Source organism: Rattus norvegicus, chromosome X (assembly GCF_021556685.1).
Source record: "Rattus norvegicus strain SHRSP/BbbUtx chromosome X, alternate assembly SHRSP_T2T, whole genome shotgun sequence".
Classification (NCBI taxonomy): domain Eukaryota; kingdom Metazoa; phylum Chordata; class Mammalia; order Rodentia; family Muridae; genus Rattus; species Rattus norvegicus.
The window spans coordinates 51,245,489-51,259,983 of record NC_141554.1 but is presented as its reverse complement, the minus strand read 5'-3'; the positions used below and the strand labels follow the sequence as shown (position 1 = coordinate 51,259,983).

Sequence of the window (14,495 nt, the reverse complement as noted above, 5' to 3'; positions counted from 1 at the left end):
GAATATGAAGTGTCCCTCCTTATCTTTTTTGATGACTTTTAGTTGAAAATTGATTTTAGTTGATATTAGAATGGCTACTCCAGCTTGCTTCTTCTGACCATTTGCTTGGAAAGATGTTTTCCAGCCTTTCACTCTGATGCAGTGTCTGTCTTTGTCTCTGAGGTGTGTTTCCTGTAGGCAGCAGAATGCAGGGTCCTCGTTGCGTATCCAGTTTGTTAATCTATGTCTTTTTATTGGGGAGTTGAGGCCATTGATGTTGAGAGATATTAAGGAAGAATAGTGATTATTGCTTCATGTTATATTCATATTTGGATGTGAGGTTATGTTTGTGTGCTTTTCTTCTCTTTGTTTTGTTGCCAAGACGATTAGTTTCTTGCTTCTTCTAGGTTATAGCTTGCCTCCTTATGTTGGGCTTTACCATTTATTATCCTTTGTAGTGCTGGATTTGTAGAAAGATATTGTTTAAATTTGGTTTTGTCATGGAATATCTTGGTTTCTCCATGTATGTTAATTAAGAGTTTTGCAGGATACAGTAACCTGGGCTGGCATTTGTGTTCTCTTTGGGTCTGTATGACTTCAGTCCAGGATCTTCTGGCCTTCATAGTTTCTGGCGAAAGGTCTGGTGTGATTCTGATAGGTCTGCCTTTATATGTTACTTGACCTTTTTCCCTTACTGCTTTTAATATTCTTTCTTTATTTTGTGCGTTTGGTGTTTTGACTATTATGTGACGGGAGGTGTTTCTTTTCTGGTCCAATCTATTTGAAGTTCTGTAGGCTTCTTGAATGCCAATGGGTATCTTTTTTAGGTTAGGGAAGTTTTCTTCTATGATTTTGTTGAAGATATTTACTAGTCCTTTGAGCTGGGAGTCTTTACTCTCTTCTATACCTATTAATCTTAGGTTTGATCTTCTCATTGAGTCCTGGATTTCCTGTATGTTTTGGACCTGTAGCTTTTTCCGCTTTACATTATCTTTGACAGTTGAAAATGATTTCTATGGAATCTTCTGCTCCTGAGATTCTCTCTTCCATCTCTTGTATTCTGTTGGTGAAGCTTGTATCTACAGCTCCTTGTCTGTTATTTTGGATTTCTATATCCAGGGTTGTTTCCATGTGTTCTTTCTTGATTGCTTCTATTTCCATTTTTATTCCTTCAACTGTTTGATTGTGTTTTCCTGGAATTCTTTCAGGGATTTTTGTGTCTCCTCTCTATGGGCTTCTACTTGTTCATTTATGTTTTCCTGTAATTCTTTCAGGGATTTTTTTGTCTCCTCTCTATGTGCTTCTACTTGTTTATTTATGTTTTCCTGGAATTCTTTCAGGGATTTTTGCGATTCCTCTCTGTAGGCTTCTACTTGTTCTCTAACAGAGTTCTTCACATCTTTCTTTAAGTCCTCCAGCATCATGATCAAATATGATTTTGAAACTAGATCTTGCTTTTCTGGTGTGTTCCTGCGCTTGCCTCTCACCGTCAGATTATCTCTAGTGTTACTTTGTTCTGCTATTTCTGACAGTGGCTAGACTGTCCTATAAGCCTGTGTTTCAGGAGTGCTATAGACCTGTTTTCCTGTTTTCTTTCAGCCAGTTATGGGGACAGAGTCTTCTGCTTTCGGGCGTGAAGTTTTTCCTATCTACAGGTCTTCAGCTATTCCTGTGGGCCTGTGTCTTGAGTTCACCAGGCAGGTCACTTGCAGCAGAAAAGTTGGTCTTACCTGTGGTCCCGAGGCTCAAGTTTGCTCTTGGAGTGTTGCTTATGAGCTCTCCATGGCTGCAGCAACCAGGAAGATCTGCGCTGCACTTTCCGGGAGCTTCGTTGCACCAGGGTTCCAGATGGCGTTTGGTGTTTTCCTCTGGAATCAGTAATGTGTGCAGAGTGCAGTCTCTTCTGGTTTCCCAGGCGTGTCTGCTTCTCTGAAGGTTTAACTCTCCCTCCCACGGGATTTGGGTGCAGAGAACTGTTTATCCGGTCTGTTTCCTTCAGGTTCCGGCGGTGTCTCAGGCGCAGAGGTCCTGCCGCTCCTGGGCCTAGGTTTGCCTTCTTAACGTTTTGTATTAGAGACATAAGCATAGATATATGTCAGAAATTTGAATGTAATAAAATTAAATAAGGGAATTGCCATGTTGTATTATAGAAATAAAGACCTGTAATTTTATAACATGGGTTAACATTTTAACATTTAACATTTTTAAAGGATATTTTTAATTTACATTTCACATTTTATTCCATTACCTGATTTCCCATCCATAAGCCCACTATCCCATCCCCCTCCCTTTCTTCTATAAGGGTGTTCTCCCTCCCCTACAACCCACCCTTCCTGCCTCACAGCCCTGACATTCCCCTACATTGGGGGGTCTGGCCTTGGCAGGACCAAGGGCTTCTCCTCCTACTGGTGCCCAGCAAGGCCATCCTCTGCTACATGTGCAGCTGGAGCCATGTGTACTCTACGGGTAGTGGTTTCGTCCCTGTGAGCTCTGGTTGGCTTTATTGCTGTTTTTATGGTGTTGTCAGCTCCTTCTGCTCATTGAATCCTTTCTGCAATTCCTCCAACTGGGACCCCATTTTCAGTTCAATGGTTTGCTGCTAGCATTTGCCTCTGTATTTGTCACAGTCTGGCTGAGGCTCTCAGGAGATGGCTATATCAGGCTCCAGTCATCATGCACTTCGTGGCTTCATCAATATTGTCTAATTATTTTGGCTGTATTTATATATGGTCTAGATCGCCAGATGGGACAGGCTCTGAATGAACATGCCTTCAGTCTCTGCTCTAATCTTTTTCTCCATATCCCCTCCTATGAATATTTTTGTTCCCCTTTTAAGAAGGGCTAAACCATCTGCACTTTGGTCATCCTTCCTTCCTTCCATCCTTCATGTTGTCTGTGAATTGTATCTTGGGCAATCCGAACTTCTGGGCTAATATCTACTCATCAGTGAGTGCATACCTAATGTGTGTATTTTTGTGATTGGGGTACCTCACTCAGGATGATAGTTCCATTCATTTGCCTATGAACTTAATGATGTCACTGTTTTTGAAACCTGAGTAGTACTCCCTTGTGTAAATATATCACATTTTCTGTATCCATTCCTCTGTTGAAGGGCATCTGAATGCTTTCCAGCTTCTGGCTATTATAAATAAGGCTGCTATGAACATAGTGGAGCACGTGTCTTTTTTATATGTTGGGGTATCTTGGGGTTATATGCCCAAGAGAGGTATATCTGGATCCTCAGGCAGTTCAATGTCCAATTTTCTGTGGAACCTCCAGACTGATTTCCAGAATGGTTGTACCAGTCTGCAATCCCACCAACAATGGAGGAGGGTTCCTCTTCCTCCACATCCTCGCCAGCATCTGTTGTCACCTGAGTTTTTGATCTTAGCCATTCTGACTGGTGTGAGGTGGAATCTCAGGGTTGTTTGATTTGCATTTCCCTGATAACTAAGGATGTTGAATATTTCTTCAGGTACTTCTCAGCCATTCAGTATTCCATAGCTGAGAATGTTTTGTTTAGCTCTGTACCCCATTTTTTAATAGGGTCATTTGACTCTCTGGAGTCTAACTTCTTGAATTCTTTATATACATTAGACATTAGCCCTCTATTGAATGTATAATTGTTAAAGTTCTTTTCCCAATCTGTTGGTTGCCAATTTGCCCGACTGACAGTTTACTTTAACTAACAGAAGCTTTGCAATTTTATGAAGTCCCATTTGTCAATTCTTGATCTTAGAGCATAAGCCATTGGACTTTTTGTTCAGGAAATTTTTCCGTGCGCCGATGTGGTCAAGGCACTTCCCCACTTTTTCTTCTATTAGTTTCCATGTATCTGGTTTTAGGTAGAGGTCCTTGTTCTACTTAGACTTGAGCTTTTTACAAAGTAATTAAAATGGATCAATTTGCATTCTTTAAAGTGCTTTCCTCCAGTTGAACCAGCACCATATATTAAAAATGCTGTTTTTATGTCCACTGTATGGTTTTAGCTCCTTTGTCAATGATCAAATGACCATAAATTTGTGGTTTCATTTCTGGTCTTCAATTCTATTGCAATGATCTACCTGCCAGTCTCTGTACCAGTACCATACAGTTTTTAGCACTATTGCTGTGTAATACAGATTGAGGTCAGGGATGGTGATTCTTTTATTGTTGAGAATAGTTTTTTACTATCCTGGGTTTTTTGTTATTACACATGTTTTTTGTAAATTGCTCTTTCTAGGTCTATGAAGAATTGTATTGGAATTTTGATGGGGATTGTATTGACTCTCAATACTAGATTGCTTTTGTCAAAATGGACATTTTTACTATATTAATCCTGCCAGTGAGCATGGGAGATCTTTCCGTCTACTGGGATCTTCAGTTTCTTTCTTCAGAGACTTTAAGTTCTTCTCCTACAGATCATTTACTTGCTTGGTTATAGTCACACCATGATATTTTATATTATTTGTGACTATCGTAAAGGTTGTCATTTCCCTAATTTCTTTCTCACTCTATTTATCCTCTTGAGTTGAGAAAGGCTTGAGTTAATTTTATACCCAGCCACATTGCTGAATTTGTTTATCAACTGTAGGAGTTCTCTGGTGGAATTTTTGGGGTCCCTTAAGAATATGATCATATCATCTGCAAATAGTAATATTTTAACTTCTTCTGTTCCAATTTGTATTCGTTTGGCTTCCTTTTGTTGTCCAATTGCTTTGCCTAGAATTTCAAATACTATATTGACTAAGTAGGGAGAGAGTGGGCAGACTTTTCTAGTCCCTCATTTTAGTGGGATTGCTTCAAGTTTCTCTGCATTTATATTTATGTTGGCTATTCGTTTACTGTATATTTATTTTACTATGTTCAGTTATGGGCCTTGAACTCCTGATCTTTCCAAGACTTTTATCATGAAAGGGTGTCAAATTTTGTCAAATGCTTTCTTTGCATCTAATGAAATGATCATGTGGTTTTTTTTCCTTCAGTTTGTCTGTACACTGGGTTACATTTATTGATTTCTGTATATTGAAACATTCCTGCATCCCTGGGATGATGCCTAATTGATCATGATGGATGATTTGTTTTGATGTGTTCTTGGATTCGTGTTGCATGAATTTTATTGAGTATTTTCGCATCAGTATTCATAAGTGAATTTGGTTGGGTTTTTGTGTGGTTTAGGTATAAGCATAATTGTGTCTTCGTAGAAGGAATTGGATAGTGTTCCTTCTGTTTCTATTTTGTGGAGGAGTTTGAATAGTATTTGTATTAGGTCTTCTTCGAATATCTGATAGAATGTTATAGAAAACCATCTGGTCCTGGGCCTTTTTGGTTGGCAGACTTTTAATGACTGGTTCTATTTCTTTAGGAATTATGAGAATGATTAGGTGATTTATATTATCCCAATTTAATTTTGGTACCTGATATCTGTCTAGAAAATTGTTCATTTTAGACAATTTTTACAGGTTTGTTGAATATAGTCTTTGTAGTAGGATTTGTTGAATTTTGAATTTTGTCATTATGTCTCCCTTATCATTTCTACTTTCTTAATTTGGATAATGTCTTTCTCCCTTCTGGATAGTTTGGCTAATGGTTTATTTATCTTGTTGAATTTCTCAAAGAACCAGCTCCTGGTTTTGTTTAGTGTTCATATAGTTTTTGTTGTTGTTATTGTTGTTCTTGTTGTTGTTGCTGTTATTGTTGTTGTTGTTTCTATTTGGTTGATTTCAGCCCTGAGTTTGAGTATTTGCTGCAGTCTACTCCTCTTGGGTGTATTTGCTTATTTTTGTTCTAGAGCTTTCAGGTATGTTGTCAAACTGCTAGTGTTTGTTATTTCCAGTTTCTTTTTGGAGGCACTGAGAGGTATGAGTTTTCCACTTATCACTGTTTTCATTATCTCCCTTATATTTTGGTATACTGTGCCTTCATTTTCATTAAATTCTAAAACGTCCTTAATTTCTGACTTAGTTTCTTCTTTGACCAAGTCATCATTGAGTAGAGAGTTGTTCAGCTTCCATGTGTTTATGTGGGCTTTCTGTTGTTTTTCTTGTTATTGAAGACCAGTCTTAGTCCATAATGATCTCATAGTATGCATGGGATTATTTCATTCTTTTTGTATCTGTTAAAGCCTGTTTTGAGACTGATTATATGGTCAGTTTTGGAGAAGGTATCATGAGGTGCTGAGAGTCAGATATATTCTTTTGTTTGAGCATGAAATGTTCTATAGATATCTTTTAGGACCATTTGCTTCATAACTTTTGTTATTTTCCCTATGTCGTCGTTTATTATGTTTCCATGATCTGTCCATTGAGAAGAGTTGGGTGTTGAAGTTTCCCACTAGTGTTTTGTGAGGTGCCTTGTGTACTTTGAGCTTTAGTAAGCTTTCCTTTGAAAATGTAGGAATGTGGGTGCCCTTTCATTTGTACCGTTGATGTTCAGATTTTTCCTTTGACAAGTTTAAAGTGCCCTTTTTTATCTTCTTTGATGACTTTTGGTTGAAAGTAGATTGTATTTCATATTAGAATGGCTACTCCAGCTTGTTTCTGAGGGTCACTTGCTTGGAAAAGTTTTTCTAGCCTTTTACTATGAGGTAGTGTCTACCTTTGTCAGGGAGGTACGTTTCCTGTATGCAGCAAAATGCTGGGTCCTGTTTACATTTCCAGTAAGTTAGTTTTTTTTTTTTTTTTTTTTTTTATTGGGGATTGGTTCCATTGATGTTAAGAACTATTAAGGAAAAGTGATTGTTGCTTTCTGTTATTTTTGTTGTTAGAGGTAGATTATGTTTGTGTGGTTATCTTCTTTTGGACTCGTTGAGAGAAGATTGCTTTCTTGCTTTTTCTAGGGTATGGTTTCCCTCCTTGTGTTGGTGTTTTCCATCTTCCCATTAAGTATATTCTTCTGTTTTTATGTCAACATTTCCATTCCATTGTTCAATTGAAACACTTATGAGTGGTTTGATATAATTTATTAACTGTTATCCTTCATTTACTCCTTGTATGTTATTTATACGTCCTACTACTTATGTCTTTCTTTTGTGAACCTAGGCCATCGACATCTGTGATCCAAACCCAGTTCTGATGCTAATGCTCTGTGTTTACATGTATGAGAGGCTCCCTACATACCTCCCCAAGAAAGTGGTCCCATTCACTTGTACTCTATATGATGTTGTAGTGGGACAGGTAAGAGTACCTTTAGAACTAACACTTATATATAGTGAAGTAGTTGAGTGTTTTAGATGTTTGTTTCTTTTAAATAAAATTAAAACAAATGCCTTTGTGATGTAGTTATACTAAGGTTGAGTAAACTTTGTCAATTATTTTCTTCTAATAAAAGAAGAAAAATGGATAATTTCACTTAATAATCATCACTTCCTGTAAAATGATTGCTTTATCTTTTGTGGTTTACAGAGAATTATATTTTTCCAGGTGCAAGTTTAACATTTTGAGAGGATTCATATTTGCTGTTTCTCAGCCAATTTTATGTATTTCTCTTTATATTAATTTGGGGTGGAATATGATTGAGTACTATACTTTCTAGTCCTCTAGAATTTATCTTTAAAGATAAGATTTGACTGGTAGTTTGTAAGTATTTAGTTAATTATTAGAAAATTTCAGGTTTTTTTAATCAAAATATAGATTGCTCAGTTTGGAAGATAGAAAAGCAAGGCTGCTTTTCAATTTTCATTAGAATTGGAATGTTACCTCTTGTTTAATTTGATTTGTTTAATTCTTTGTCAGAGCAAAATAAATATAAATGTAATTTTTCAGGAGTGTTCATCTTAGTAATTCTCTAAATGCTATATTAGTGAAGGATGTTGGCTAATACATATAATTGCCCTTGAGATTTTTTGCCTAGAAAATAAATCGTAATTTAGAAGTGTCTTGTTCAAATTTTAAGGAACTAAACAGTCTCAACAATTTTCTGTGCATTTATTTTTTGTGTCATGTTTTTATCTCTTCAGACTTCTTGTTTCCTCTTATTCTCACTTTCTGTGTTTATGTTAGTGTATGTGTGTACATATTTATATTTGTGTATACATATGTGCTCTTATGTATGTTTGGAAGTCAGAAAACAGCTATGGGATTTGGTCATCTATTTCTGTTGCATGGTTCCCACAGATGAAACTCTAGTTTGCAGGCTTGGCTGCAAAAAACTTTACCTTTTGATTATCTAACCACCCCTTGTTTCTTCTTCCAGAAAGTAGTGACTATGTATTGAGAAGATGCTAAGTGATTGACCATGTATTTGTCAAGAATAGGATTTTGAGGACTAAGGACAAGGTTAATATTATAATAAATTAAATGATTTCCATTTTTACTATGTTTGTGTAGCAACAGATAGTACCCAGATCTTTAAATATTTTCAGCATATGCTCATCCATTTGGCTGAATGCCCGGTCCAATATTAGCTAATGATTAAATAACTATGAATTAATATCTTAAAAATTAAAGTCCATTAACATAAGAACCTAATACCTTATGTATATATTTACTAAAATAATATTTATATATATACATTTTAGACAAGATATCAATATGCAAGATTGCTTTTACAAATATTGGGTAATTTTTAAGAAACAACAATAATTAAGTATCAGTGCTATATAGAACTTAAGTGTAAATTTCAATTTAAAAAATAACAAAATTTGAAATTACTAAGAATTTTGGCTATCCTTTGTATGAGTCACTACTTTAAATAATAATGTTAAAGTGATCTAATGTAACCTTCATTAATCCATCTCCATTTCCAAATTAGAGAGATAGCTCAGAGGTTAAGAGCATTGACTGCTCTTCCAGAGGTCCTGAGTTCAAGTCCCAGCAACCACATAGTAGCTCACAACCATGTGTAATGGGGTCTGATGTCCTCTTCTGTTATGTATGAAGACAGCTACAGTGTTCTCATGTACATAAAGTAAATAAATCTTTAAAAAAAGAAATTCACACAGAAGTTTCTATTCATGTGTCAGATAGAAAATCATAGTATATTAAAAGCAGTAAAAACAGATTGCAGTCATTTACTGTGATTATTCACATGTAATTGAATGTTCTTTAACAAAAAGATCAGAAAATCGAAATGAACAATATGGTGCAAATTAATTGAACACCTTTGTGTCATCTGTCTCTTGTAAAATAGTGAATATACTTGTCATCATTAAGATGCCAGGGAGAGGTATGAAAGTCCCAGAACTATAAAACATTTGCAGTTTACAATGTAACACTCCATGTTTTCTTCTAAAAACAAAATGTTACTTATATTCTGGGATCAAAAAGCATTTTCTTTATAAATACTTGAAATGTACATACATACTTACATACATGTATACATTCATTCATTGTAAAATGGTACACCAAAAGAAATTGATTTGCATTAATACACTTATTCTATTAGTTACCATTTTTTTACTGAACTAAGATAATAATTTTCTTCTTTAAATCTTTTCCATATTCTTTGTGAGGTATTGGAATATGAGGTATTATATGTGTTACAATCGTTTCACTTTTCAAATACCTGGAGTTATCCTTGGAATTAACCATTGTCCAGTAATACCTTATACTGAATATTGCCTCCATTCTACTTCTATACTTTCTGTAACTTCCTTGCATGTTATTAAAGAAACATATTCATGGTACTTGCTTAAAATAATGAGGCAGACTTATACAGGACTTGCTTAAAATGTTAATCTAAATTTTTATAAAATTGTCATTGTAGGTTATTAAGAATAATTCTGAATATAAAAATTAAAAAAAATAAGGATTTGTAACCAAGGAGTTAAAAGTATGACCAATGAATGAAGAGTTACTAAGCAGAGCCACTGGGATTAAAGTAAAATTCTTGCTAACTCATCTTTATAGCATTCTTGCCAAGAATAGAATAAAATATCTTCTGAAGAAGATTAGAGGATAAGGAGTTTGTTCTATTATGAATGAGGATTAGATTTCAAATGTGTAATATTTTGGATAAAGTGAGTTAAACAGAATCTTTCTAAAATAGTGGTTTTGATTACATGTTTGAAAAGATGAGGCTAAGCTACACCTAAGCTCAAAGGGGCTGGACTAGCATTCAACCAAGAATATCCCCTTCTTTCTTCCTAATACACTTGATTTGTTGATGTAGAAATTGAAAAACCTTACTGATACTTGGGCAAGATTGCCAAAGACTTGCGATGCCTCTCATAGAAAAACTTTGTAGAGAAAAAAAGTGACACCAGAGGACATGTTCTGTAGGCTTGCAGTGAAATCAAAATAATGAAATAAATACATTGTGAGAAATCAAGGCCATCAGACCAGGACATGAACAATAAATGATTTCTCAGAGTCCTGTTTTGCCTGTGCTGTTTTTTTCTCATACATATTATTAACTATTTGGACAATTTACACATGAATATAATATATCCTAATTTGTCTTTCCCCTACTCCCTCTTTTATATATTTTCAACCCTCTCAACCTTCCCTCATGCTCATCAATCCTCCTTCAATTGATGACTTTTGCCTTAGTTTTGTGACCAATTTAGTTTATCTGGGAGCACCTTTGTGACAATGGGATTGGACCTATCCACTGGAACCTGTGGAATCACCAGTCTGTACAGTTTTGACTTTGAATTATCATGACAATTATTAGAAGGCTTTCTTTAATTTAATAAATCATAAAATAGATAGAGGTACTAGTATTAAACATCACGTATGTAGTTGATATGTTAACTCATGCCTAATATTTTATATCACAGAAGGTTGAAAGTCGAAGTGAATGAGTTCCAGGTCATCCTCTTCTATATATAGCAAGGTCCTGTCCTACATACTTATAAATCCACATACTCTTCTATATATTTTAGTTAATAGTACACATTAAATTGAGGGTTTTCATGTGTAGAATGTCTATCTTCCTGGGTTAAAACTAAGAAATGGTGTCTTTGTGTAGGTTTTAATCTTCTGTGTACCATCTTTTACATCTACATAGATATTATTGAAAAATCCAAGCTTGAAGACTTTAGTGTACACGGCTACAATTGTTGGAAGAGATGCTAATGACTTCTGTCTTGCTCAAACAGGGAATGTTATAACAATTTCCCCAAAGTAAGTATTTAAAAATATTCTGTTATTGAACTTGATAAAACTAGATATTTAATATTTACAATAATTACTAAATATGTGAGTTTGATTTTTTTATACTGATTGATGCATAATGAAAAACTTTTAGTGAAAAATAGAATATTTATAGTTCTATAGTTCCTCTTTAATTGGCAATATAAAACAGCTAATTTGGGGACAAGAGAGATAACTCAGTAGTTAAGAGTACTGACTGCTCTTTCAGAAGTTGTGAGTTCAATTCCCAGCAACCTCATTGTGGCTCACAATCATCTGTAATGGGATCTGATGCCATCTTCTGGTGTGTCTGCAGACAGCTATAGTGTATTCATATACATTACATAAATAATGTGTTTTTTTTTAAAAATCCTACTTTTAGGCATTATTTAATTAATTTTAATTTACTTTGTGTGTATGTGGGTCATAATGGTAACATAATAGATTTTTTGTATAGAAAAAGTATGTTGCATAAAGGAAATGCAACTAATACATACTAAAAGTATATATAATTTTATAACATATAATATGTATAGATTTTGATTATTATAGAAAGGGCTGTGATTGAAATTTAGAAGCTAGGTAAGAGAATGAAAAAAAAGATTAAAACTTTTTCAATTCTCAGCAATCCCACTAAAATCAGGAACTACACAAAGCTACCCACTCTCTCCCTACTTATTCAATATAGTTCTTGAATTTCTAGCCAGAGCAATCAGACAACAAAAGGAGGTCAAGGGGATACAGATCGGAAAAGAAGAAGTCAAAATATCACTGTTTGCAGATGATATGATAGTATATTTAAGTGATCCCAAAAGTTCCACCAGAGAACTACTAAAGCTGATAAACAACTTCAGCAAAGTGGCTGGGTATAAAATTAACTCAAATAAATCAGTAGCCTTCCTCTACACAAAAGAGAAACAAGCCGAGAAAGAAATTAGGGAAACGACACCCTTCATAATAGATCCAAATAATATGAAGTACCTCGGTGTGACTTTAACCAAGCAAGTAAAAGATTTGTACAATAAGAACTTCAAGACTCTGAAGAAAGAAATTGACGAAGACTTCAGAAGATCGAAAGATCTCCCATGCTCATTGATTGGCAGGATTAATATAGTAAAAATGGCCATTTTACCAAAAGCGATCTACAGATTCAATGCAATCCCCATCAAAATACCAATCCAATTCTTCAAAGAGTTAGACAGAACAATTTGCAAATTCATCTGGAATAACAAAAAACCCAGGATAGCTAAAACTATCCTCAAAAATAAAAGGACTTCAGGGGGAATCACTATCCCTGAACTCAAGCAGTATTACAGAGCAATAGTGATAAAAACTGCATGGTATTGGTACAGAGACAGACAGATAGACCAATAGAACAGAATTGAAGACCCAGAAATGAACCCACACACCTATGGTCACTTGATTTTTGACAAAGGAGCCAAAACCATCCAATGGAAAAAAGATAGCATTTTCAGCAAATGGTGCTGGTTCAACTGGAGGGCAACATGTAGAAGATTGCAGATCGACCTATTCTTATCACCCTGTACAAAGCTTAAGTCCAAGTAGATAAAGGACCTCCACATCAAACCATACACTCAAACTAATAGAAGAAAAACTAGGGAAGCATCTGGAACACATGGGCACTGGAAAAAATTTCCTGAACAAAACACCAATGGCTTACGCTCTAAGATCAAGAATCGACAAATGGGATCTCATAAAACTGCAAAGCTTCTGTAAGGCAAAGGACACTGTGGTTAGGACAAAACGGCCACCAACAGATTGGGAAAAGATCTTTACCAATCCTACAACAGATAGAGGCCTTATATCCAAAATATACAAAGAACTCAAGAAGTTAGACTGCAGGGAGACAAATAACCCTATTAAAATTGGAGTTGAGAGCTAAACAAAGAATTCACAGCTGAGGAATGCCGAATAGGTGAGAAACACCTAAAGAAATGTTCACCATCTTTAGTCATAAGGGAAATGCAAATCAAAACAACCCTGAGATTTCACCTCACACCAGTGAGAATGGCTAAGATCAAAAACTCAGGTGACAGCAAATGCTGGCGAGGATGCGGAGAAAGAGGAACAGTTCTCCATTGTTGGTGGGATTGCAGACTGGTAAAACCATTCTGGAAATCAGTCTGGAGGTTCCTCAGAAAATTGGATATTGAACTGCCTGATAATCCAGCTATACCTCTCTTGGGCATATAATCAAAAGATGCCCCAACATATAAAAAAGACACATGCTCCAATATGTTCATAGTATCCTTATTTATAATAGCCAGAAGCTGGAAAGAACCCAGATGCCCTTCAACAGAGGAATGGATACAGAAAATGTGGTACATCTACACAATGGAATATTACTCAGCTATCAAAAACAATGACTTTATGAAATTCGTAGGCAAATGGTTGGAACTGGAAAATATCCTGAGTGAGGTAACTCAATCACAGAGAAACACTCATGGTATGCACTCATTGATAAGTGGCTATTAGCCCAAGTGCTTGAATTACCCTTGATGCCTAGAACAAATGAAACTCAAGACGGATGATCAAAATGTGAATGCTTCACTCCTTCTTTAAAAGGGGAACAAGAATACCCTTGGCAGGGAATAGAGAGGAGAAGATTAAAACAGACACAGAAGGAACACCCATTCAGAGCCTGCCCCACATTTGGCCCATACATATACAGCCATCCAATTAGACAAGATGGATGAAGCAAAGAAGTGCAGGCCGACAGGAGCTGGATGTAGATCGCTCCTGAGAGACACAGCCAGAATACAGCAAATATGGAGGCGAATGCCATCAGCAAACTACTGAACTGAGAACGGGACCCCCGTTGAAGGAATCAGAGAAAGAACTCGAAGAGCTTGAAGGAGCTCGAGACCCCTTATGTACAACAATGCCAAGCAACCAGAGCTTCCAGGGACTAAGCCACTACCTAAGGACTATCCATGTACTGACCCTGGACTCTGACCTCATAAGTAGCAATGAATATTCTAGTAAGATCACCAGTGGAAGGGGAAGCCCTTGGTCCTGCTAAGACTGAACCCCCATTGAACGTGATTGTTGCGGGGAGGGTGGCAATGGGGGGAGGATGGGGAGGGGAACACCCATACAGAAGGGGAGGGGGAGGGGGAGGTATTAGGGGGATGTTTGCCTGGAAACCGGGAAAGGGAATAACACTCGAAATGTAAATAAGAAACACTCAAGTTAATAAAAAAAAAAAACCATGAAATGGTATGGAACATTTGAATTTAAATTTTATTATTATATAACATGAAACTACTTTGAATTGGAAAATTTCAATGACTGATTTCAGTTAAATTCCCAATATATCTTAGCTTTTTATACATATTTTATATAAAAATAAATATATAATATTTTAAAATAAAGCAGAATTCTGAATTCTGAAAAAAAATTTTTTTCAATTCTCCTTCCAAAAATCACTGATGTTGGCAT

At 35.8% G+C, this 14,495-nt stretch overlaps 1 protein-coding gene across 1 annotated transcript in view; it reads left to right on the top strand.

Moving 5' to 3' along the window:
- Window positions 1-14,495, top strand: part of Cfap47 (cilia and flagella associated protein 47) — a 344,640-nt gene that overhangs the window by 176,996 nt on the left and 153,149 nt on the right. Inside the window, exons 36-37 of the mRNA XM_087600976.1 lie at window positions 6,999-7,133; window positions 10,909-11,024. Coding sequence (XP_087457102.1) covers window positions 6,999-7,133; window positions 10,909-11,024 — 251 coding nt within the window. The remainder of the gene's footprint in view (window positions 1-6,998; window positions 7,134-10,908; window positions 11,025-14,495) is intronic.